This window comes from Triplophysa rosa, linkage group LG4 (genome assembly GCF_024868665.1).
Source record: "Triplophysa rosa linkage group LG4, Trosa_1v2, whole genome shotgun sequence".
NCBI lineage: Eukaryota > Metazoa > Chordata > Actinopteri > Cypriniformes > Nemacheilidae > Triplophysa > Triplophysa rosa.
Window position 1 is genome coordinate 26,900,882 of NC_079893.1, and position 27,275 is coordinate 26,928,156.

Below are 27,275 nucleotides of genomic sequence, written 5' to 3' on the forward strand. Positions count from 1 at the left end.
GAAACACTTGTGTTGGTTAAACATGATTTATTTGGAATCAAACAACCCAATTGTTGGACCCTCATTACTGGGCACATATTCTTTCACATTTTTGGGGGGGATACTTTTATTATAGAGCAGTTGACATGAATGAACTATAGGAAAGTTCAGCCTTATGCCTGCAAATCCCTCCCTCAGCTTTATATAAGATCTCCACACCACAGATGAATCACAGACAGACTAGCTTTCCTCATCTAAGAGAGATCAGACACCGTAGGACATCCAGAAGTTACTGCAAAAGGATCTAGGAGGGTAAGCACCTTACTCTCATGTCCTTTCTGAAGTTATTTACTCATTGGATTGTTTAGGGCATTGGGCATGGTGAGATGCAAATTTGTTGAACACTAAAAAACATCTAAAAATCGCAGTGGTATGTTGTCAATGTATTATTGTAGTCAATGTAAAAATTATGTAGTTTTTTTATTGCTAATTTTATTCACATGAAGGTTTTAATTGTGAAAGTTGTTGCTATTTTCTATTGGCCAATGTCTAATAAATCCTCTAATATATAATATATAAATGAACTTGTAATAAAAGCTATAATATATATTATAACTATAATATTTATTTGTACTTTAAATTATGTATTTTGCGTGTTAATAGTTATGTTAATTAATATAGTGCCACTGTAAAAAATATTCCGTACATTTTATGGTAAAAAAAACTGGCAGCTGTGGTTGCCAGAACTTTACCGTCAAAAATAAAGTTGCAACGTTATTGGTTGTACGGGATTGCACCCACTGTACATTTTACGGTTGATAATGTTCTTTTTTACGGTAATAAAAAACTTTCTAATAGCTATCTAATTTACTTGTTTATGCTGTTATAACAACAGTTTATACCTGTCAAATTCCAGGGTTTACATTGTATTAATTACGGTTCATAACCATCTTTTTTACAGTTCAGCACTGTGTAATTTAAAGGTTTATGTTGTAATAATTACAGTTAAACCCTATAATTATTTGCTAAACATTCAGATTTAACCTTTAAGAAACTATTAAAATGACTGTTAAACTAATTGATAAATATCTTACATTTGCAAACCTAAATCAAATCATCAAAACCCATCAAAATCTATAAAAGACAAAGACATCAGTGAGGTCCCAAGTATTTTTAATAAAGACTGGCAGGCATTTAAGACAAAATATTAGTGCATTTTTCTGTTCTCGTGTTTCAACTGGTATACAGTGGTTTAATTAAAATCGTTCAGTCCAGTCTACATTTAAAACTTAAATGTAGAATTTAATGTGATACTTCACCCAAAAATGAAAATTCTGATCATTTACTCACTCTCTTGTCATGTCAAACCTGTATATATATTTCTTTGATTTGCTAAACACAAAGGAATATACTTGTAAGAATGTCATTTACCAAACAGATCTCATCCCCCATTGACTCCCATAGTATTTTTTTCCCCTACTACGGCAGTAAATGAGGGATAAGATCTGTTTGGTTACTGACATTCTTATAAATAGCTTCCTTTTTGTTCAACCGAACAAATAATTTATACAGGTTTGGAAGAACCTGAGGGTGAGAAAATGATGACAGAATTTTCACCCTGGGGAGAACTATCCCTTTAAAGTGATACTTCATGCTTAAAATCAAAATTTCTCCATGTTTTACTTACCCTCAAGGCATCCTAAGTGAATGTGACTTTCTTCTTGAAGAATAATGCAGTCAAGAGTAATAATACCACGTATTCTTTGACTTCCAAGCGGCAGAATGCGAGTGAATGTGGGGGGGGGATTTTTTGAAGCTCCAAAAAGTGCATCCATCGATCAAAGAATGGCTCGACACGGCTCCGTGGTCTTAACAAAGGTCTTCTGAAGCGAATCGATGCGTTTGTTTAAGAGAAATATACATATTGACGACGCTATTAAGGATAATGTCTAACATCCGCTGCTGGCGAAAGAGAGGCTTGTTTTTCCGCTAAATGATGGCGACGAAAGCTCTCGCCCAGAAGAGGCGGTGTTTATATTGGCTGAAAATGAAAAATGCTGTGTTCGTCACAGGAACTTACGACATGTCTGCGTCATTTGCCGGAGAAACAAGTCTCTCGCTCGCCTGCAGCGGATGTTGGACATTATCCATAATAGTGTTGTCAATATGTAATATTTAAAAAATTGCCCCCCATTCTCTCTCTTTCTACCGCTTGGAAGTAAAAGGATACGTGGTATTATAACTCTGACTGCATTATTCTTCAAGAAGAAAGTCACATTCACTTAGGATGCCTTGAGGGTAAGTAAAACATGGGGAAAATTTGATTCAAGCCTGAAATAACCCTTTAAGAGAGTATAAACTTGGAAACAGTCTGCAGACCACCTTTACAAAGACTCTCGCCATTCGTGATCAGAAAGGTCAGAGATTAGGGTGAAGACTCTTGGGTTAACTGGGAGTAGCTTTTTGATTTTCTTTTCCACCTCCTTTATTCCCTTTCTCCGGATTGATGATGACAAAACACCTTGAAAAGAAAAAAAAACATTTATAAGTCTGTAAATGAAGCTACACTGTAATGAATCTCCCCTCCTAAGTCTCTTTACATACCTTTGCAGGAATTCAAGCACTGACGCCAGTTCAGTAGGGTAGTTAATGTTGGAGCAGTAATAACTGCCGAACATTAGGCAAACAGCAGAGATGAAAGAAGTGATGTCATCATTCACAATATTGCGGTCCACAGCTAGCATGAATTGGACAGCAGCATAGCAGGAGGGTCCTGTAGATACATTTCAATGCAATATACATAAATTTATGAACATGTAAGATTATTGTGTATTGACATATATGGCAAGAATATCATACAAATGGCAGTTTATTTAGTACTGCCCTGACATAACCATTTCACAAAATCGATTTTAGAAATAACCCAGTTCTAAAGTTTAGATTTGTGTAAACCGAGTTATTAATCTGTGTTGTGGAATATATGTAAAAACATATTATGTGGAACAGTTTGTTCTGTGAAGAACTAATTAAAAACTGCAATTTGTATGATTTGTCTTATTTCTTAAAGTGATAGTTCACCAAAAATGAAAATTGTCTCAGCATTTACCCTGTATGACTTTCTTCTGCAGAACACAATTTTGAAGAATGTTGTTAACTGGCCGCCATTGACTTGTTTTGGTTTTGTGTCCATACAGTAGAAGTGAATGGGTGCCACTGCTGTTCGGTTACCAGCATTTTTTTTAAATATCTTCTTTTGTGTTCTAGTTTAAAATGATAAGAGGGTGAGTAAATGATGACAGAATTTTCATTTGTGGGTGAACTATCACTTTAATCCCTATCATTTTGCATACTCTGCAAGGGGCATGTAAACTTATAAACTCAAATTTAAAGTTAAACATTTAATCATTAAAGCTTTAGGGTTCTACTGTATATTAACAAAACGTTCACTTACCACACACAATAATGCATGGCGTCACAGGCAGGTTTTCTAACTCCACATCCTTTGCCAGGCTTGTCTCTTCTACATAATGGAGGAGCTCCTCTTTCTCATCAAAACAGCGGAGAGGTAGAAGAATAATGCCTTTCACATCCTCTGAGCAACCATTTCTGTACTCTCAAAACTTCTAGTTTTGTGACAGCAAAGGCATGTGGAGTAGCAACACGTGAATCTATTTTGTTTACGGTAAAAATTAGCCTTAAATGCACACTTGAACATATATATTATATATATTATTGATGTTAGCTGTGACACCGAAGCTCCGATGCGTGTCAAAAAAATGAAGCGATTTTCAGTGAAGCTTTGTATCGATGCTTGATTCGTTCTCTAAAAATCACGTGGGCGGTGACGTCCGAAGCTTCATTTCACACACACCCACGTGACTGCTTCGTACTCCGATTCAAAGGTTTAAAAAAGCGCAACACAGGGCGCGCTCTCGTGGGTTGTTGAGCTGTACTGTATTGCTTTGCAATAAATTGAATTGTTTGATTATAGGCTACTGTAGGAGTTTATTGTTGCGAGAATTTGGGACTCATGGAACCTGTTGCAAAGAGAGGGCGTTCTGAGATGTGGGAACACTTTTATTTGCTTTCTCCCAATAAGGTTATTATTATATTTGCCTTTTCATGTGAATCATAAAATGTATTACTTAAATCACTATCTTTTGGAAATAATACCGGCATGGCTAATTATACAGCTAGACAAAGGTAGACTCCCTCATAATGAGTGCTGAAAAATAATTGGAACATGTCTTCATTTTTCATATATTGTTTTGGGTAGTAAATGTAATAATCTGTGAAATAGCTAGTATATGGGCCTTGCTAGACTACAGTGAATTATTTGTATTAGAAGAATGGGCCAAACTGTGTGTCTGCATTCATTTATTTGATTCATTAGTTGCAGTAGTTTACAAACAAGAAAAATGTCCACACCCACAAAACAAAACGTTATCTTTATTGTTTTGACCTAAAAATATGCATTGGAACAGATTGTTGTCATGAACGTCATTCATTTATTAATATCATTCATTTTTGCGTTGGTCTGTTGTGAAACATTTTGCGACACAGCTCATCCCCCCATTTTCACCAGCAGGGGTCCTAGTCCAGCTCTGATTTGAAAAGCTTCGAGTAATGAACCTTTTTACGAATCATTTTTTTTAAAGCTTCGGTGGTTCAAAAAGCTTCACGTCGCCATCACTAATATATATATACTGTATACACACACACACACACGCACACACACACACACACACACACACACGCACGCACACACACACACACACACACACAATGTTTCCACTGATTTGTAGTTCAGCTCCGACAGTGCTTCATCAGAATCGTCACAGTTGAAATGCGGGAACGCAAACATTACGTTACTGTGTGCTGCTGACTGTGCTCCGCGCCAATGAGTATTCAACCAATCACTTCCTTTGTTCACGAAGCCAAGGCGCAACGTACATCTTCATTGGATGATGCTTAACGGTTATGTTTTTAAATGCTTGTTGAGTTGATAGTCTTACCATAAAATACATTCTTGAGTGCAGAGACAAAAAATTCGTTTCACACAATCTAAAAATGTAAAATCACTGCTAATTAGGCTACATAAAAAAACAATTATTCTCAAAAGTGACAAATGTCAAGGTGATATTTTTTTGGGGGTTTAGGCAGACAATTTAATTCATATTGTAGGGACAGCACATTTGCTGCCCTTTTCTGGGGATCATGTTTGGACATGTTTTTATGAGGTTTTGACACGTATCTTTTGCATGAATGATGAATAAATAAAGCAACGAGTGATTAAATAAAGGCATGAATAAGTAAATAAATGAATAAAGCAACGAATAAGTAAATAAAGCAATGATTAAATAAATAAAGCAATGAGTAGATAAATAAGTGAATAAATAAATGATTAAATAAATAAGTGATTAAATAAATGAATAAGTGATTAAATAAAGCATTCAATATATACAGTATATATATATACGATGTGAAAACTTACGTTTTACAGAGAGGAAAGACAGCATTCCTGACATTATACTGAGAGGCTGACTCGTAAATTGTTGTGACAGCGCGTGGTTGTAACGGGGTGTATTTTTAACTTGTTTACGTCCGGACAGCGGACGTTTTAATCCTCTATGAGTTGTTTGACCGGTTGTGAAATCGACTGGACTATGCCCCTATTCATGTACTTGAGAACACGCTGCGAGCGGATTATCTCAACACAGCGAAGCGTTGTTTCCCACCTGACATCTGTAAATCACATGAAGTAATGTGTGACTAATCGATCTGCGTCATGCAAGAGTGTCCAATGCAATCTATATAGGGTTAATGACAAACTATAATCTCGCTATATCTCTAACTAATCAGAAAACAACTTATGCTACTAATTTCCCCTAACATTCTAAACATATCCGCGTGAAAATGAAATACAAAAACACGCTTTATTCATTATCTGTTTTGTTTAAATCTCAAACCATTCGCATGCCTCGGCAGAACCCTCACAGAATGCGTGTCTAATTGTACAGGGGCCTCCATGAAAATGGCTTGAACAAATAAATGTTTGTATGCGTGCACGAGTGTTGACCAAGAGCGGTTACCTTCCAGCGTTCATGTTTCTGAAAAATGAAAAAAAATAAATCTGAGTATCCATTCTTCAAACTGTGTCTACAACACTGTATAATTAAAGCACAAGCCAACATGTTTTTCCTAACTGCATGGAGCGGTGTCTTTAAATGGTGTCCCTGATGTTGCCCCATCCTGACTGTTTTCCTTCTGTCTGAGAAGATGCCAGTGCGTCCACCAACCAAGGGTGAAGAAAACATCTTTATTGCTAGTGTTCATAGCATCACAGCAGGCAGTTGGGTGATTCCTTAAAACACATAAAGCAGATTTTGACTGAACAGCAAGAATCCTTCAATTGAATGTACGTCGTGTTAATTTCATGAATGTTTTTTATATCATGCCTCCATGTATCATAAAATAAGTCTGCATGAGGTTTTCAAAATAAAATTTTTACATTAAAAATAAAAGTGATTCTATCAAAGGTATGCCTTTTAACATAATTGTTTATATGATTCTGACAATCTTTAAAACATTTAGAATAGTCAAATCTCACGCATCCTGTTATTAAGAGTTGTCTTTGCACATCTGTTTTAGTTTAAAGAGCTTTCTGTGGCAACCCCTTAACACCTAGACACTATTTGAAGATTTACTAGAGAGACTGACATATCCAGCAGACTCTGGGTTCTTTTCAGCATCAAACCTCTTTTATTATTTTGTGTTGGACATCTGATTGTGTAGCAAGGAAACTCTAGAAGTAGACATTCCATCCTACAGTAAGTGTTTCTGATTACTTTTAGTTTAAACAAGGTTTTAATTGTTGTTGTTAAACAGTTTGCTTTAGATCCAAACTTTACATGCACAAAGTATACGTTGAATCACCTTTTCTTCACTTTATCCTCACCATTTTCTTACGTTTTGTTTTTGAGTGTCTATTGAATATACTAGGCTATATTTTCATAATATTTTTTTTTGTATATGTAAATAGCTTTATATATTCTTTTTCATACACAGATTGGACAGGTTGCGTGCTGGATTGTGTACTACAGGTAAGTGGTAAAATGTAGTTAAATTTAGGAAACTTTCGACATGTGAAAATATATCCTTAAAATAAACTTAAAAAGTGTCTATAAAGCATGCAAGAAAAATGGTCAACTTGTGCAGACAATGCATCATCTGAAGCGCTGTGAATTGACTTCAAATGAGCAAAACATAGTGCTCTCAAGATAGAGATGCTCTGGTTTCAGCTCTTAGAGTGTTCCTGATTTAAAGGATTGGATGGTCTTTTTTCACTTAGTTTATTTATCATATTCAGCCAAATGCTTGTGTTTTCATCTTTTCTTGACTGCTCTATAAGTACTTTCAAACATACATTGCATTTTAATTTGCCTTCACCTTGTCTTTCAGTGATGTAGACTTGCATCGGCATATGAAGGTAAGCCCACATGCATTACCCATTCCAAATCTCACATGTCAGCAAATGACAGACATACAGATACACTTCTTAAACTGCATGTCCGCTATAAACCAGTGCTTCGGAAGTCATCATTTAGTTCACACTTCTCTAATAACCTGATGTGTGAATATAATTACTATGATACCCTATTTGTCTTAATGAACAGATTTACCTTAAGAGCAAATGATTAAATCCTAATACCAAACTACTATACACAACGTGGATGCAACATCTCTCTTGCACTAACAACAATTTTGCTCAAGACTTTTATATCCAAAACACATTTTTACACATCTTAAATTGTTTTTCTTTGGTAAACATTTTTATCATTTTATCATATACGTTTTAGTCGGTACGAAGTTGTCAGGCTTTACACTTATGTTTTATATAAGGTTTTGAAACGTTGTTCTAATATTTATGGCTTTCTGCTTATTCACGGCTTTGAGTCATCTACACATGTTAGGTGACGACACAGGGATCCAGAATTAGAAAAAACTTTCCGAAACAAGTTGGAGTGCTGGGGGAGTGTATCAAGTACAGAAATACTATGTCATACGTCCAACTCGTTTTTTGACAAGTTGACCATGTTAAGCATGAGATGCCAGCACATTTAACAGTGTAAAGAAGTCAGAATGCATGACATAGCATGATAGCTCCACTTTAAGCATTAGTCTACATTTCGATTGCTAGCCAGTAAATGTAGGTCAGCTTCTTCATTTTCAAACATAATTTACAGACAGCGATAACATCGACATTTCTTTCGATTTCATTATTTTTTAGTTTTCATTTTAATATATTTATGTTTGTTTACTTTTTCACTTCTCAGCTGTAATTAGTTTAACATGGTTATTTTATTTCGTACAAAACAGTCTTGCAATATAAACTTTTGACCTGTTCATTGTTTTGAGTTTATGTTCAATCGTCATCGTGGCAAGGGGGGCGTGTATGAAGGCATTATAATGCCATAAAGAAACGAGCGCAATGCTGATGCTGGCAGCGCACGGCAAATAACTTCCGCGAGCAAATAACGCCATACGCGAGAGGACAACGTACATACACGCGAGGAAACGGGATCCCGCGAGCTCGTTTGAAACCTTCGCGCGCGCATGGCATCCATAGTGCGCGCAATACAAGACCTCGCGCGCGCATGACATCTTCTGTGCGCGCAATTACAAGCCCTCGCGCGCGCATGACATCTGTGCGCGCAATTACAAGCCCTCGCGCTCTCACCTGCTGCTTTTGCTCGCGCGAACATTTTTATTTTTGGCAGTCGCGGGGCGGGACTTGCTGTTTGCTTGTAACCTCAAACGTCATTGGTTACTTACCCTTTTCCGGAAGTCACTTGTGATTGGACCTCCGTGATCATCAATCTACATGGCTTCGTCAACGGACCAGGGGCCCGTTCTTCCTACCTCGCTAACTCAGTTAGCTGGATTTGATTGTTGACTTGTTGTTTTAGCAACAGGTCCGTTAACTTAAATCTCCTCGGGAGCAGGCTTATTTTATGTAAACAGGATTAGATCGCGGCCATGAAGCAGTCAAATTGGCTTCTTTCATACAAAAGCAACTTGTTGCGCAAATTACAGGATTAATATAAAGAGCTTTGCGAATTTAACATGTAATTAATGCAATGTTTTGCTTTTAGAACAATATTTATTGTAATGTTATATAAAACATTTACTGTGAAAAGTCTTCGGTGAGGACCGAAATAAATGAATGAATGAATAAATAAATAAAATATATTTTTTTCCTTGTGAAGGAGATATTTGCCATTAGTTTGTTGGACCTTCATTTTAAATATACAGTATATATAAGCACAGACAGTGCATATGATGGAGGGAATGGTGAAAAATGCAGTTTGTCCTGCCATTTGCAAATTTGTGGTATTTCAGTTTAAGACCCCATCTTAATTAATATGATATAAGGGAATTTAAGATTCTGCAGTTATGATCATGTCAATGAGTATGTGTCTTGATTGATGTCATAGACCGCATCATAGGCCTCAGATTATCTTCTTAAAATAAATGATAATATTTTCTGTGACTCAGTGGTTAGAGCATAGCGCTAGCAACGCCAAGGTCATGGGTTCGATCGCAGGGGATTGCACATAGTGAGAAACAAAATGTATAGTACAAAGCAATGTAAGTCGCTTTGGATAAAAGCGTCTGCCAAATGCGTAAATGTAATATTTGTAGGTAATATTCATTTTAATAGAGATAGTATTAAGCAAAAAGCAATTGAATCAATAAGGAAGCTGACTGATGAAAACTCTTAGATGGTGTGTGACACCTACAGTATCACCAGCACTGAAGCAAAATGACCTGAATCTGCATGAGTAAACAATCTTCAGTCACGTTTATGATGGGACTGTTTGAAGACACCATTCCCTGACCCAAACCTGTTACACTGCAGCTCAAGTCAGGACAGGATCATGAAATGACCTTTGGGCAATTGATAGGAATGAAGGATTTCAGTGTATAAGTCTAAGGGATGAACCTGACAGGGTCTGTACTGTTGCATGTGCTACACTACACACATCATCAGTAAAGAGAGAAGGCCTGTGATGAAGCAGCCTGATGATGATCTCTAAACAGACTGAGCTTCATGAGATATAACTTTTGGAATACCATTTCTTTATTATGCTTAAATAAAAAAACAACACAAACATGCTTAGGCCCACATGCATTTTATTTTTAATCTCCATAGATAATAGGCAGGTATCAGTGTCATATTTTACCTGCAATAAGAGTCAAGAATGTTAAGTCAGTAAACAATATAGAAATAGTTTCTAAATCTGCAATCTTCTTAAAACTAAATCTCCAGTTTTAGGTTTGTGTTCTTTATATTGTCAGGTCAATGTTTTGAAGTTTTTGCTTTTGAATTTGTGTATATTCAACCTTTAAAGACTTTAAAAAGTGTATACATGGATGTGCCTTTTGTGGAGAGAAATCAATAATCTACAAAACATAAAGGCCCGGTTTCACAGACACGGTTTAGCTTAAGCCAGGACTATGCCTTAGTTAAATCAAGATATTTATGTCGCTTTTATAAAAATGCCTCAGAGGAATAGATTACAGGTGTGCATCTCGAGACAAAACAATGGCACTTTTATATTAAGATATTTCTGTGCAAGTTATATTCAGTTAAGACAGGTCACACATTCATTTTAGTCTGGTACTAGCCTTAAGCCTTGTCTGTGAAACCGGGCCTAAAAGCAATAAAATAGCATGACAAAATCGTATTTTCCTCATCTCTGTACAACGTTTCTGTGCAGACTCAGCAGATAAAAGCCTTTCAGATGATATGGACTCCTGCAACTGCTACTGAGTTTATCCAATTTAAGAAATGTTATTGAAATGGACAGTCTTCAGACCCTTTCCTCAGTATCCTATGCAGTGAACACTAATGGATATAAAACACTTTATTTTGAGTTGGGGAAAACACCATCTCATTGCAATTAACCACTAAGAACTAAAAGTTAATTGATCAAAATATACAACTTCAGTTTACAACTGCTTTAAAATGTTATAAATATCTCTGAAAGTTGTCTGTGCATCGTTTGAAGTGTTCCTGACATTTTAAAATGTCATAATCTTCAAGCAGCCGTAAAAAAAACTATGGACATAACAACCAGCCAATAGCAGCGCTGCTGATCACTAGTTCTTCCATCGATATATACTGCCTTTCCAAACAGTGCGTGAGCGTGCAATGATCCCAGACAATTTAATCCAGATATACTAATCGTACACAACAAGTGCGTTCAAAGAACCGTATTATCCAGATCATGATTTGCGGGATTAGGTCATCTCGGATATTTCATTTGATCTTGGATGTAGTAAGCCACGTATGAAGAACGGGCCCATGGTCTAGATTGATGATGATCACAGACGTCCAATCACAAGTGACTTCCGGAAAAGGGTAAGTAACCAATGACGTTTGAGGTTACAAGCAAACAGCAAGTCCCGCCCCGCGACTGCCAAAAATAAAAATGTTCGCGCGAGCAAAAGCAGCAGGTGAGAGCGCGAGGGCTTGTAATTGCGCGCACAGATGTCATGCGCGCGCGAGGGCTTGTAATTGCGCGAACAGAAGATGTCATGCGCGCGCGAGGTCTTGTATTGCGCGCACTATGGATGCCATGCGCGCGCGAAGGTTTCAAACGAGCTCGCGGGATCCCGTTTCCTCGCGTGTATGTACGTTGTCCTCTCGCGTATGGCGTTATTTGCTCGCGGAAGTTATTTGCCGTGCGCTGCCAGCATCAGCATTGCGCTCGTTTCTTTATGGCATTATAATGCCTTCATAGGCGTGGTTCAGCAAAGCCTGCAGCGGGAGAGAGAGTTGAGGAGACGAGCGGTGAGTGAGTGGCGCTCGCACAAATAACGAACACCTGTGCCTTATTCCAGTAACTGGCGTGGGGAGACTTAAAAGCCAGCGAGGCAGAGATGACAAGCTGAGTGAGACCAGGAGACCAGCGCTTAAAAGAGTTCTGAGTGAAATAAAAAGACTCTTACATTTAAAATTTAATAAAAACAATATTTTACAAAAATCTATATTTACAAAATCTACTTCTTCTTAATTTTCCCATTTTATTACATAGCTATTATTTCTGCTATTCGTGTATGTGATATTTATTCTTGAACATTGTATTCAGGCCCTGTGAGTTGAATATATGGCTGATAAGGTGTAGTTCCCCTTCAGTCTTTCTCTCGACGTTGTGTTGAGAGACAGACTGGGGTTTGATCTTGAGAACTTATCATCTCCGAGAGGAATTTAAAACGCCAATGGGCTTTGGCGAATGGCACACGCACACCAGTCCCCACCCCGTGCATACGGGTATAAAAGGGAGGTGGCGGCGGCCATTCACTCATCCTTTGTTCTTCGGAACTTGCATGACGTACATGTCAAGCGGTCCATCTCTTTGAGATTTCTTCCAGACTGCTGGATTTACGACGCAAAGCAGCGGATTTCTCCCTCTCGGTAGCGGACTTCCCCTGGGCGTCTCGGCAGCAAGCCACAGATATTTATAAAAGAGCAAATTTCCTCTCATAGTCTGCGCTGTCTTCGGGCATGTCTCGCAGCTGTGTTCTTGGGTATGACAGACTCATCCCCGAGTCCGATGGGCACGACACCTGTATTGCATGTTGGGGGTCCAGCATGCAGTGGCAGGGCTCGTCGATTAAGGTGTTGCGGTCACGGTTGGCTACGTTCTTCGGAATGTAGCCGCAACCCCGTCTGCTTCCCGAGCAAGTTCAACTGCCGCTTTGGCGAGGTCGACCGCTTCGGCGAGCGGCGGGGGTGATTGGGGATTCCCATGGATGTCACTCTGCCAGTTTCGGCTCACGGACCATCCGTCCCCTGGCACGCTCACTGGCTTGTCCCCGATGGGCGGCGGTGTACCGTCCCATATCGGGCAGACTCGACAACGGGATGGGGATGAACTTTCTGTCATAACGTCGGACAGCTACCTCCTGGCATCGGATGCGGAGACCCCTTGGAGCTACCGCCCCCGGGCGGTCAAGCCCAAGACGAGGCAATGCAGAGATGATGGCCGTGCTTGCCCGGGCAGCCGCGAGCGTCGGGTTGCAGTGGCCCCGCCCTCCCCGGAACGCTCGCAGCTGACCTGGAGGTGCATGAGGAGCTCACAAAGACGTGGAATATGCCGTTCACTGCGCGTTACTCGCTGTTACTTCCCTGGACGGTGGTGCAGCTAAGGGATATGTCGACGTCCCCCAGGTGGAATGTGCAGTCGCGGTGCTCCCTTCCATGGCATGTAAGCTCTTTGACACTCGTGTCGAAGACTTACGATGCTGTGGGTTAAACTGCCTTCACCCTCCACGCTATGGCGGTCCATCAGGTTCATAATGCTATGGCGACCCATCGGGTCAAAGCGTTAAGATCTGGTTGATGGGAAGACCGACCCGGCTGCGCACCAGCCTCGCACCTCGTGTGACGAAGGTCATGGCGGGTGCTCTGGGTCGGACGACGTCCACGATAGTAGTCCAAGGGAGACATCTGTGGATCAACCTTGCGTAGTGACGCTCATAAGGCGAGCCTTCTAGATGCGTCCATCTCGCAAGCAGGGCTGTGTGGTGACACTGTGGAGGTTCTCCGTGGTGAAGAAGCAGACTGCTCCGCCGTGTCCCGGCCACCTATCAGTCGTCGAGGTCCCGAGCGCAGCCTGTCCCCCAGCAGCCCCGCCCCCCCGTGGTGGCCCCTCTGGTATTGGGGCCCTCCAAGCGACGGCCCACCAGAGATGCAGAGCCCCACGGGAGAGGGCTTCTACCCCATTGGGAACCCGCCTAGGAGACAGAGCGGCCCAGAGGGGGATTGAGAGTAACAGCGGGCCCAACCCCCCTGGCCAGGTCATCGCCGGTGGGTCGAAGCGGGATGCCACCTGCCACGTCCCCACCCAAGCCGGGCCCTTTCTCTCTCAAAAGAGCTTCTCTCAATAATTCCTCAGCCCAAAGGGTGAGTGAATGGCCACCGCCACCTCCCTTTTATACCCGTATGCACGGGGCGGGGAATGGCGTGAGTGTGCCATTCGCCAAAGCCCATTGACGTTTTAAATTCCTCTCGGAGATGATAGGTTCTCCAGATCAAACCCCAGTCTGTCTCTCAACACAACGTCTCGTTCCCTCCATCAGGGAACGGAGGTTACAGTCGTAACCGAGACGTTTACAGTATAGGTGTATTTTTACTAGACACAGCATTTAGGTTAGTTATGTACGACAGAAAAACCTGTCGTACATACATGGAATAGTTGAAACATTTAAAAGTCTTACTATTATTTGCTATTACTATTGCTATTGCTATTGCTATTACTATTCATATTATTTGCTTGCATTATACGCATAAGAAAACTGCTACATGTAATTAGGTTACAGGAATTATGTCATCTTTTTATCGTTGCGTGTGATTCCCTTTTTACGTGAAAGTATGAATATTAATTGTTCTGTATTATTAGTATGCATGAGCTATTTTTGTAAAACATTATATTGGCATATCAAAAAGATACATTTTAAATTTAAATTCTATTAAAATGTAACTATGTTCTTATAATGCAGTATTTTTCATGTGTTCAGATTTTAAATCGTCAATTGTTTCCTGAAACAGGCCTCGTCATACCATACCAGTTGTCAGGGCTAGGGTCTAACACCTCTGGGTTTTGTCTGTCTTGTCCTCTGTTTTTGTTTTGTTGAGCACTTGACAGTTGCCATGTGCTCGGAATCCGTGTGTGTGTGGCCCAGCCCCCTTGTTATCCTATCTGTCTCATTATTGATTTCCCGATTCACCTGGTTTCCCCTTAACTTTCCCTCTCCCCAACTGGTGTCTCATTTTCATTCCTGATTGCTTCCCCTTTTATTCCCTGTGTTTTGCGTTGTTCTTTGTCAGTCCGTTAGAGTTTCTCGTGGCGATCTCTGGCCCTCTTGTCTAGTGCTCTAGTCTTGTCTAGGCTCCAGTGCTGGTCTCGTCTCGTCTCGTCCTGTCCTGTCCTGTCCTGTCCCTGTTTTTGATAACCGTGTCTACTGGCTTCAAGCTGTGGCTATTTTCAAGGAGTTTATACGACGCGAGTCAAGCATCTCATCTATCGGTGGGTTTATACCTGTGGATTCTTGCTATGCGATGGAGTGAGCTACGCACTGGGATTACAAGGTCGTCATCTCCAAACGGACTCCCGTTCAGTAACTCTACCACGCTGGTGGATTACCGTCGTGGAATTACAAACACTTGCTTCTGGACTCCCCGAGTTCGATTTGCAAATCAGCAGATTCTCCCACTAGACTTTTCGTTGCGGCTGGATTATTGTGGACCCTTTTCCCTTTACTCACCTCCCGCGTGCTGCGGGTGATTTTGGATTTTTTTAAACATTTTTTCCATTCCCCTTTAACGGTCGTTTGGCCGAGCGCTCGAGCCTTTGCTCCTTGGGTTTATCTCCCTGTTAAAGACTGATTCATGCTTGTTTTTTGTGAGTGTGGGATTCTTTATTAAATCACTCTGATTCTGCGTTTGACTCCAGTGTCCTTCATAACACCAGTGTTTAACTATATGATTCAGACATAATGTGTCTCCAACAACTCAATCAGAACATTGGAAAATCAACACAAGTCATGAAACTCCAACACAATGCTTTGCGTGTTACCTAGTTTTTTCTATTAGCATGAGTCGTTGTCACTCACTGTTTATTGTAAATGACTTTACAATATTGTATTGTCTTGATCCTAAATCTTTTTTTAAATTACACTCGACATAAAGTTGTTCTGAATTGATATGTATAAATGTTACCGCCCTAACATGCTGCACTCGCTGTTGAGTAAACCTCAGTGAATCTAAATAAGTCGTCACTCTTTTGGTAGACTTTTGGAGTTCTAAACCCCGCAAGTTCCATTTTACTCATTAAACCGAGAAAGGCAACTACCTTAATTCATCTGATTTTACAATCTCATTTCATGTCTTACCCTTGCAATAAAATAAGTTGGTGCAACTAATGCTATTTCTAGCGTTTACATTTATTTTCCCCATTAACAGAATCTAATAAGTACGCAAAAGATGCATATTAAGGAAACTTAATATTTGTTAGTCTCCTTTTTAGTTACATATAAGTACTGATTTATGAAAGCTAAAATACAGTAAATTACTATTTTTATTTTGTTGGCAATCGGCGTGTACGTGCATAATGTACAAAACACGAAGGGATTAACGTGATGATGTGTTGCTTGCTCGTGTAGTTCCATCCCACTCTCCCCACTAGTCCCACCTCTAGCAGCTCGTGTTTTTCCGGAAATTATCGTACAGCTGTATCTGTCTTTTGTAAGTTTGATCAAACTAAATACTCTTCGAAGATACGAAGTGTGCAATACTACTCTATAGGTACTCAAGATTAATATGAGATTGGCAGAAACTGAGTGTGTTGCCCGATCTTTAATGCGCAGCTAGCCTATTTTTGACGGACGCCATGTCCAAGCCGCACGGTTCTGTCAAAATAAATGTCCTTGTGCAGACTTCCATACGTATTTCACATTGCATCCTTGGAAGGAGACCCGAAATGCATGACGAGAGGTTTATCCTCAAACAAAACCTTATTTTGTTAGGTTATTTTGTGGTAAAATAATGTTTTTTTAAGTAAGGGAACAAAGAATGACATAGCAATAAGCACTACAAAAAACTGCACAAACCTAACCATTTTTTTTTACTTTCCCATGGTATAACCCCTAAAACACGAAAAATTCAGAAAAACAACGTCGGACTAGCAAATCACGTGGTCTCACGAATTCAGCCGCTTCGCTTTAGTGAGACATGTATGAAACCAAATCAAAGCCGTGAATAAGCAGAAAGCCATAAATATTAGAACAACTAAAACGCATATGATAAAATGATAAAAATGTTTACCAAAGAAAAACAATTTAAGATGTGTAAAAATGTTTTTTGGATATGTAAGTCAAAAAGTCTTGAGCAAAATTGTTGTTAGCGCAAGAGAGATGTTGCATCCACGTTGTGTATCGTAGTTTGGTATTAGGATTTAATCATTTGCTCTTAAGGTAAATCTGTTCATTAAGACAAATAGGGTATCATAGTAATTATATTCACACATCAGGTTATTAGAGATGTGTGAACTAAATGATGACTTCCGAAGCACTGGTTTATAGCGGACATGCAGTTTAAGAAGTGTATCTTTATGTCTGTCATTTGCTGACATGTGAGATTTGGAATGGGTAATGCATGTGGGCTTACCTTCATATGCCGATGCAAGTCTACATCACTGAAAGACAAGGTGAAGGCAAATTAAAATGCAATGTATGTTTGAAAGTACTTATAGAGCAGTCAAGAAAAGATGAAAACACAAGCATTTGGCTGAATATGATAAATAAACTAAGTAAAAAAAGGACCATCCAATCCTTTAAATCAGGAACACTCTAAGAGCTGAAACCAGAGCATCTCTATCTTGAGAGCACTACATGTTTTGCTCATTTGAAGTCAATTCACAGCGCTTCAGATGATGCATTGTCTGCACAAGTTGACCATTTTTCTTGCATGCTTTATAGACACTTTTTAAGTTTATTTTAAGGATATATTTTCACATGTCGAAAGTTTCCTAAATTTAACTACATTTTACCACTTACCTGTAGTACACAATCCAGCACGCAACCTGTCCAATCTGTGTATGAAAAAGAATATATAAAGCTATTTACATATACAAAAAAAGATATTATGAGAATATAGCCTAGTATATTCAATAGACACTCAAAAACAAAACATAAGAAAATGGTGAGGATAAAGTGAAGAAAAGGTGATTCAACATATACTTTGTGCATGTAAAGTATGGATCTAAAGCAAACTGTTTAACAACAACAATTAAAACCTTGTTTAAACTAAAAGTAATCAGAAACACTTACTGTAGGATGGAATGTCTACTTCTTGAGTTTCCTTGCTACACAATCAGATGTCCAACACAAAATAATAAAAGAGGTTTGATGCTGAAAAGAACCCAGAGTCTGCTGGATATGTCAGTCTCTCTAGTAAATCTTCAAATAGTGTCTAGGTGTTAAGGGGTTGCCACAGAAAGCTCTTTAAACTAAAACAGATGTGCAAAGACAACTCTTAATAACAGGATGTGTGAGATTTGACTATTCTAAACGTTTTAAAGATTGTCAGAATCATATAAACAATTATGTTAAAAGGCATACCTTTGATAGAATCACTTTTATTTTTAATGTAAAATTTTTATTTTGAAAACCTTATGCAGACTTATTTTATGATACATGGAGGCTTGATATAAAAAACATTCATGAAATTAACACGACGTACATTCAATTGAAGGATTCTTGCTGTTCAGTCAAAATCTGCTTTATGTGTTTTAAGGAATCACCCAACTGCCTGCTGTGATGCTATGAACACTAGCAATAAAGATGTTTTCTTCACCCTTGGTTGGTGGACGCACTGGCATCTTCTCAGACAGAAGGAAAACAGTCAGGATGGGGCAACATCAGGGACACCATTTAAAGACACCGCTCCATGCAGTTAGGAAAAACATGTTGGCTTGTGCTTTAATTATACAGTGTTGTAGACACAGTTTGAAGAATGGATACTCAGATTTTTTTTTTTCATTTTTCAGAAACATGAACGCTGGAAGGTAACCGCTCTTGGTCAACACTCGTGCACGCATACAAACATTTATTTGTTCAAGCCATTTTCATGGAGGCCCCTGTACAATTAGACACGCATTCTGTGAGGGTTCTGCCGAGGCATGTGTGAGAATGGTTTGAGATTGAAACAAAACAGATAATCATGAATAAACTTATTCATTTATTTAATCACTTATTTATTTAATCATTTATTTAATCACTTATTTATCTATTCATTGCTTTATTTATTTAATCATTGCTTTATTTACTTATTCGTTGCTTTATTCATTTACTTACTTATTCATGCCTTTATTTAATCACTCGTTGCTTTATTTATTCATCATTAAAAGATACGTGTCAAAACCTCATAAAAACATGTCCAAACATGATCCCTGGAAAAGGGCGCCAAATGGGCTGTCCCTATAATATGAGAGGATATGGTCAAAAGGTCATGTGGGCGGTCCCTCACTATGTGGGCGGATACGGTCAAAAGGTCAACGCGATGTGGGCGGTCTCTCGCAACCTGGGTGGTCTGGAAGTAAATCAACCTCCCCCCACAAAGGTCAAGGTCACCATCAATCATACCTGTCAATCATTTTGACAGAAGGTCCCCTACATATACTACTGCTATTATATTTGATCACATTCAGTGTGGTCACCTGCCTTTGCTCAGAATTTGTCGAAGTTTGTTACTTTTAGCATCTTGAGGTCCCACCTTTTAAACAGTTTTGAAGTTCTCATTTATTCTGTGCTTCTATTGATTGTTTTTCTTAAATATTTAGTCAAAGTCATTGATTAATTACACGAATAAATATTATAGCAAATAATATAGTTGTTTAAAAAATACTTCAGGCATATGCCTTCAGATGAAGAGGTTTGTAGCGTCAAAAGAAACATTTTACTATTACCATAAACTTACCTTTTGTTATAAAATACATTCTCTACATTTTTTCCAGTTTTTCTTGTAAAATAATTGTTTCTACTGAACGCTGTAAAATTTCACATGTACGTAACATTAATATTTTTATTTCTGTGAAACTGATTTCTGTTGCTTATGTGTTTAGGAGAACACCTGACAGAAGATGCCTGACAATGCTATCTTTGAGACTGATATAATCAAGCAAGAGATGGGCAGAAATGGGATGTCAGGGTCAAAGGTCATCTGCATGGAGCCCATCAAACAGCAACATGGAGCCACTGTCAGCTTCCACAGCATCTGCTATAGAGTAGAGCAGAAGAACAGATCCATCTACAGCACGGCTACAGCTCAGAAAGAGATTCTGATAGATCTAAAGTGAGTGAGAGGTGACTTACGTGTGAGAGACAAAGAGAGGGTGAGAGAGTTCAAGTGCATATGTGTGTTAAATGAGGATTGGGGGTCGTTTGGTCTGTATGACCTGTTATAAAGTCACTATATAACACATACTTTATTATGTCTATTATACTGTATAAAAAGCTATATTAAAAGAACTACATGAGTCATGAAAATTGATTTTTTTTCAAACATTGAGATCTTTAGATGACTATTGTAATATAATCCAAGGAGCCACAGGAAAAAGCACAACACCATATACACATACAATACCAGACAAAGAACTGAACTAAGGAGAGAACTTAAATAAGACAGATAAGGAGGGGTAGACAGGTGATGGAAATGAACAAAAGATGATAGGGATCAGGTGAGACGGGTGCAAAGGATTATGGGAAGTGTAGTCCAGTGGTAAATGAGGGCAGACAGTGGACCGTGACAACTATATTAAATTTCTACGTTTCATTCAGCCCCGAAGGAACAGCGAAGTCCTCTTGAGGATATCTTTTTTCAAGCATTGACTCTTAATAAAAAAAATTAAATTAAAAATTGAAAATAAAGGGGCCAAATGGGTTCTTTGCCTCGATGCCATCGAAGAACCATTTTTGGCTCGCCTCAGAACCTTTTAGTCAGATGGTTTTAAAAACATGTTTCAAGAGTTTAAGTTCATCTATGAAGAACAATGGAACCCAGAAAGATTTTGACATCTGATCTTAATGCTTCTCCAAAAGGCATTCAATATCTGTGACATTTCCCACAGCAGAATGTGTAATTTCTTTGTCCTTGGAAAATCTCTCCGTAGTGTTAATTATATGATATTAAGCATGGCTTTTTGAGTCTAATCTCTTGATCTTTGGCTTTCAAAGCACCAAGACATAGAGTTAAATGCAGTCATGTGTGATTTTGACCTAATAAATGACTTTATTTCAGAGCAGCACACAGATCATTGTAAACGTCTTTACACGCTTAAATGATCAACATTCAGGAATTTATTGACATTTCAATTTATTACCAAGTGACATGAATCTAAAGTTATTATCTTTCATTCAGTGGGATCATGAGACCAGGTTTAAACGCTATATTGGGCCCAACGGGAAGTGGCAAATCTTCGTGAGTACATTCTTTTCTTTCAAGGCGCCTTAATAAGATTCCAATGCCAAATAGTTCCGGAAAAGAGGGATTTTCTTTGCCCCGTTTGACCGAAACATTTGCGATATCTTTTAAGTTTTTCTAGTGGGATGAATTTTTATTAATCCGCATGTTTGTCACTCTGAAGGTTTGGATTTGTTTCACATTGGCAGGTTTCTGGATGTTCTCGCGGGAAGGAAAGATCCGGGAGGTCTCTCTGGGGAAGTGCTTGTCAACGGATCCCCGCAGCCACCGAATTTCAAGTGTCTTTCTGGTTATGTAGTCCAGGTAATGCGTTTGACATGAAACTCATCTGTGTTCATATTCACTTATAGTGTATGAGAGATTTAGTGCATCCCAAATCAACTGTTCTTTGCAAAAGTTCTGTTAACTGGACATCTAAGCTAAGCTTTTTCTAAGATTTTTTGCAGGCTTAAAGGTCCTATGTGTCATTTTTGGAGGATCTGTTGACAGAAATGCAATATAATATACATAACTGTCTTCAGCGGTGTATAAAGACCTTCCATAATGAAGCGTTATGTTTTTATTCCCTTAGAATGAGCTATTTCCAGCTACATACAATGCGGGTCCCCCAATCCGCCATGTTGTTTCTACAGTAGCCCTAAACGGACAAACTGCTCTACAGAGCATGTTTTGTAAATACGTTATCTCCGTCAGCAAAGAAGCGACAACGTGACGACATCTAAGTTCTGTGTCTCCCGTAGTGCCTCGAAAGGGGTGGAGTGAGCCGTTGGTTGCAATTTGCAACCTCACCCCTAGATGTCGCTAAATTTCATACACTGGACCTTTAAAACGGTTTACAGTGTACTAAATGAATTATAATGCAGCAATAGTGGGATACATTTTGTTTTTATGTGTGTGTATTAAGGATGACATAGTCATGGGAACCCTAACAGTGAGAGAGAACCTCAGTTTCTCAGCTGCTCTGCGCTTGTCTTCTGGAATCAGTTCACGAGAGAAGGACATCAGAGTGAATCATCTCATCTCAGAGCTCGGCCTTAACAAAGTCGCAGACTCAAAGGTGGAATAAACACACACACACGTTCTCACTTCTATACTTCTCATTACACTTGATATACATCATCTTTTGTGCAGGTGGGCACTCAGCTGGTACGAGGCATCTCGGGTGGGGAGCGAAAGAGGACAAGCATTGGGATGGAGCTGATCATCGATCCGTCTGTTCTCTTTTTGGATGAGCCCACCACTGGTCTTGATGCAAGTACGGCCCACTCTGTGCTTCTGCTGTTGAAAAGGTCTGCATGATTCATTCTTTTATTTCAGTTATGCACTTGGCATATGCTGTAACAGTTCTTGGCCCCCATTGACAACCATATTCATAGAGAATTTCTTCATAAATGTCTTTGTTCTGTTGAACACAAACGAGGATATCTTGAAGAATGTAGGAAAGCAAACAGTTCTGGGGCACTTTTGACTGCCATTGTCATTTTTCCTACTATGGTAGTCAATGGTGGCCAAGAACTGTTTGGTTACAATTGTTCATCAGAACAAACAAATGTATACTTGGAACAACTCGTGGGTGACCAAATGATGAGAGAATGTTTATTTTGGGTGAACTGTCCCTTTAAGTAGATATGAATTATGTAGACATGCAAGATTTTATCATGTTCATTGTTTTTAGAATGGCCGGTCAGGGTCGCACCATCATCATGTCGATTCACCAGCCACGATATTCCATCTACCGGCTCGTCGATGGCCTCACTCTTCTGTCCAATGGCAAACAAGTCTATCACGGACCTGCGCAGGACGCTCTAGATTACTTCTCTGAGATCGGTACGCTCAACTACAAGAAATCAACTTTCAAAAATAACATCAAGTCAATACTGTAATTGACTTTGATTTTGTGTTTAGGTTATACGTGTGAAGCCCATAACAACCCAGCTGATTTCTTCCTGGATGTCATTCATGGAAATACCACAACTGTGGACACAACAAAGACTCAAAATAATGGAGGTAAATACTTCGTGAAAAGTTAAAAATGCAAATGCAATTGGGTGGGTACCATTGTGACGGGTATTTAAATGACCTTTAAACCACGTCATATGTGCTGTGATGTCATTGACAGACGTCCAGTGTGCTCTCGTCAGTCAGCAGTTTATTGGAGATCTGCTAGTAGAGAAGTATAAAACCTGCAGCTACGCACTGGGCATCAAAGCAGAGCTGGACCACATCATCCGGGCCAAAGACAACAACAACATCAGACCCGAGTGTCATTCCATCACCTACAACAGCTCTTTCCTCCAGCAGCTCCGCTGGGTGTTATGGAGAACCTTCTGGAACCTAATGCTGAACCCACAGACTTCCGTAGCTCAGGTACCACTGTGATTTAAGACACGACCACAGGGCCGTTCTTCATTACAGTAATGCAAACCTCACATTCTTACTACCCTAGTGAAAAGTAAATATACTAAAATGTATTTGAAATACATTTATTTCATGCTAAGTATACTGCAAGGCCATTTACATCTTATGTACTTAAAGGGTCGATTCACCCAAAAACAAAAATTCTGTCCCTTTAAGATGTATTTGTGGTATACTAAATTGGTATACTTCAAGTCTGCTATATTGGAACAACTAATTTGTACTTAATATACTTTAATAAAGATTCATTTAAGTGTATTTGATTGTGCTAAAGTGGAATTATTACAAGAATACTTCAGGTACACTTTAAATATCTTGCAATGAAAGACTGATTTTATAAAAAAATCAAAAAAGCCTTATCAAAAGTGACATTAGAACACATGTTTATTAAAACACAGGCTTCATATTAATATACAAATAATAAACTATAAGTAGTACTCCAAATAAAGTTTAATTATAATTTTATATCAGTAAGTCGTGTCAGTAAATATGTTAGTAGATTTAAACTATACTTAGTATGAAATAAATGTATTTTAAATGATTTTTTTTACTAGAGTAGTAATGTAATGTCCAAAATATGTTTGTTGAAGAACTTATAGGTCATATAGTATTTTATAGGTCATCTTTTATTTTAATGTAAGAATATTATGAATTACAAAAATACCAAAAATATTAAAATAGTGTCACAATTAATGTCACAAAATTATGTACCGTCCTTCAATTCGGCTAACATGTAATATTTGTGCTTATTGTGCAGAAATAGATTACACCAAAACAAAACTTGCAGCAAAACAGAAAAACTTGTTTGTCCACCCTATTTAACACTTGTAAAATTCTGTTTTGACCATATAGCTAGACTTTTATTCTCATCAATTGTGAGAAAGCGATCCCTAACATACAAACATTCCCTCCTATCCTCCACCGTTCCGCTCCATATGTTCCTAATCTCATTCGGGAGAAACCTTGCAGAGATCCTGCGAGCTCATTAACCACCAAATGCCATCAGAAGAGACCTCACTTGAAACATTACTCACATCTGACTGCTCCCAGAAACCTTTGAGGTCAAAGTTAAGCGGATTTGTTGACTGTTGTGACTCCGCCTTGTAAAGGATCTGAAGTTATGTGATTTCTGACAATATAAAGCAGAACACCAATGTCTATCAAGCATGAACATAACCACCAGACCATCACCTGACCGGAGTTAAATGGTGTCTTGACATTAGAGGTGAAAGGTTATAGATGAGAGGGTTCTCATCTTAGGCACTTAGCCTTTAACCCTGGTAATGACCTTTACACACCTGTCTGGACTCATACCAGCTATCAAAAGATAAATGTCTCTTACCTTTATTTATTAAATTAGTAAATGAGGATTTTGAGGGTTGTAATAGGGATTTAGTCTTGCTATGTATGTCTGTCTGGATAAAAGCAGATTAGTCTGTTATTATGTGAAACCATTTACTCATTGAATTATACAGTATATTACACATTATGTTCTCATTCTGATCATTGTTTTTCGCAGTTGGCTGTCACAGCACTTATGGCTGTAATTGTTGGTGCCATCTTCTGTGGAGTCAAAGATGACCAGAGTGGCATACAGAACAGGTAAATAAACTGTTTGTCTTCTGGGTGACATACGTTAAAATGAAATGAAATAAAAAAATAAATGAACATAAAATAACATAGCATTGTAATATTACATTTTTTTATGTAATGTTACCATTTGTTCTGTAGTACTGTAAACGTACATTGCCATCTAGTACAGAAAGTGCAGGGATCGTTTGTGCACGTGCTTTATTCGGGCTCTATTTGAAGAGTTCAGTTTGCTTGTTTTATTTAGTTAACAGGGACATTGCACGTTAATAAACATTACAGTAATTGTACCAGAACTAGCCAAGACTGTTTTTGTTAAGAAAACATTTTCAAAAAATCATTAATAAATGTTTCAAAAATCATGTTTTGTGCAGTATAATTAATATCAGTCAAACTGCAGGGGTTTTTTAAGCTAAAAAAAACAAACAAACAGCTAACTAACACAATAAAACACCATAAAACATGGTGACATAATATTAAAATCAGATTTTTGAGCATTTTTAAAAACATTTTTTGCAAATAAACTCTTCGTTTGTACTTTGATTTTTCAGGTTTGGTGTTTTGTTTTTCATTACAACCAATCAGTGCTTCAGCACGCTCTCCGCTGCCGAGCTTTTCATCACAGAGCGCAAACTGTTCATGTATGTGTTTCAACATCCGTGTGCTTTTTCATTTTCAACATTGACAGACATGGATTATCGATCATAATAGATAATATTGTGCAATCAGCATCCAGAATTTTTTTTAATAAAAAATATTTGTGTAATGAATATATTAAAATCTTAATGAAACAAAAAAACAACTGATGTGTACAGTACAGATGTGTGTGTACAGTAGTTTGATATTTTAAATGCTCTGATTTGATCACTGATTGGTGGTGAATGATGATTTTCTCTTTTCCCAGTCATGAGTACACGAGCGGATATTACCGTATGTCTGTGTACTTCCTGTCTAAAATCCTGTCTGACATCACCACTCAGCGCACAATCCCTTCCATCCTCTTCACCTGTGTGGTTTACTTTATGATCGGTATGTGTGTCATAATTGCTAAAACTGATCTTCCTGAACTCCAAGACTGCAAATATTCAAGAAGACTATTCAAGTTACTGTAAAATTAACAGATGTTTTTTGGTGTATTGATTTGGATGTCATTTGTAGTAAAACACGGTTAATTTACATGACTTAAGTGTTACTTGCGTGTATTTTGAACTGACAGGTGGTTGTGGGTCCAACTGAGATCTCGACAGGATCAAAATCTCACTTTTATCTCAAATATTTTGTAGGGTTAAAACCCACGACAGATGCTTTCTTCATCTTCATGTTGACAGTAATACTTGTGGCTTGTACGGCCGCATCCATGGCCATGGCTATATCAGCCGACCAATCGGTGGTGGCGGTTGCCAACATCTTCATGACAATCAGCTTCATCTTTATGATGGTATGTCAGAAAAGTCAGATGTTGTAGTTTCAAACCTTGCAATCAGTAATTTGTGGAATATAATAATAAAACTATACGCAGTCAGATTACTTTGCAGAAAAGGCCTATGACCAGTATTGTGCTTCTAACTTTATTCCTCTATGTTTGTAGCTTTTCTCTGGTCACCTGGTTAATCTGAACAGTATCATGGACTGGCTGGCCTGGTTAAAGTATTTCAGCATCCCTCGCTACGGGCTTGAGGTTAAAACATTCCTTGCTGAGTTTTATATTTGGCAAAGTAAATCTAGTCTACAAAGGACCTTCATGACTAATCAAACTAATTTTCTTGTCTGCTTTTGTCTCTGTAATTCGTTTGCACAGGCTTTTCAAATTAATGAGTTTGTGGGGCTTAAGTTTTGTGGAAATGTCTCCGTTCCCTCCCCAGCTACCCTGTGGACCAATGGCAGCAGCAATGCCGATGACATCATCATGTATGTAAACATCTACATATTACTTTTAAGTTGTAATATCTAAATCTGTCTGGAATATTCAGTTTAGAGTGAAATCTTACATGACATCTTATTTTACAGGTGCACAGGAGAGCAGCATCTTAAATTTCAAGGGATCGATTACTCCACCTGGGGTCTATGGCAGAATCATATTGCTCTAACAGTCATGACCTTGATTTTTCTGTGCATTGCTTATGTCAAGCTCAGATTCATTAGGACATTCTCGTGAATGTTATGATTCGTGTCAAACATTTGATTTATGAATCATTATGAACATGCCATCTTCCTCCAGAGGTCTTATATATCAATATACTGT

The 27,275-nt window shown here is 38.5% G+C and overlaps 1 protein-coding gene and 1 long non-coding RNA gene across 4 annotated transcripts; one reads left to right on the forward strand and one right to left on the reverse strand.

Moving 5' to 3' along the window:
- The first annotated feature begins 145 nt into the window (after nt 1-145).
- abcg2d (ATP-binding cassette, sub-family G (WHITE), member 2d) lies at nt 146-27,262 on the forward strand. 3 transcript variants are annotated; one of them, XM_057332607.1, is made up of 16 exons: nt 146-291; nt 19,671-19,900; nt 20,966-21,025; nt 21,217-21,331; nt 21,933-22,085; nt 22,160-22,317; nt 22,704-22,855; nt 22,934-23,035; nt 23,148-23,395; nt 24,963-25,045; nt 25,585-25,674; nt 25,938-26,062; nt 26,317-26,471; nt 26,622-26,711; nt 26,832-26,941; nt 27,041-27,262. In XM_057332607.1, exons 2-16 carry the CDS (start codon nt 19,689-19,691, stop codon nt 27,186-27,188), a joined length of 2,001 nt encoding a protein of 666 aa, XP_057188590.1. In that variant the 5' UTR covers nt 146-291; nt 19,671-19,688; the 3' UTR covers nt 27,189-27,262. The 3 variants fall into 3 exon arrangements, with proteins under 3 accessions (XP_057188590.1, XP_057188592.1, XP_057188591.1); XM_057332609.1 differs by having other exon boundaries at nt 26,896-26,941; XM_057332608.1 differs by having other exon boundaries at nt 26,362-26,471.
- Nucleotides 286-3,860, reverse strand: LOC130553567 (uncharacterized). The gene is made up of 3 exons (XR_008962872.1): nt 3,431-3,860; nt 2,584-2,752; nt 286-2,500 (listed from the first exon to the last, which is right to left on the reverse strand). It is a non-coding gene; the product is annotated as an uncharacterized LOC130553567 (long non-coding RNA).
- Nucleotides 27,263-27,275: the final 13 nt, after the last annotated feature.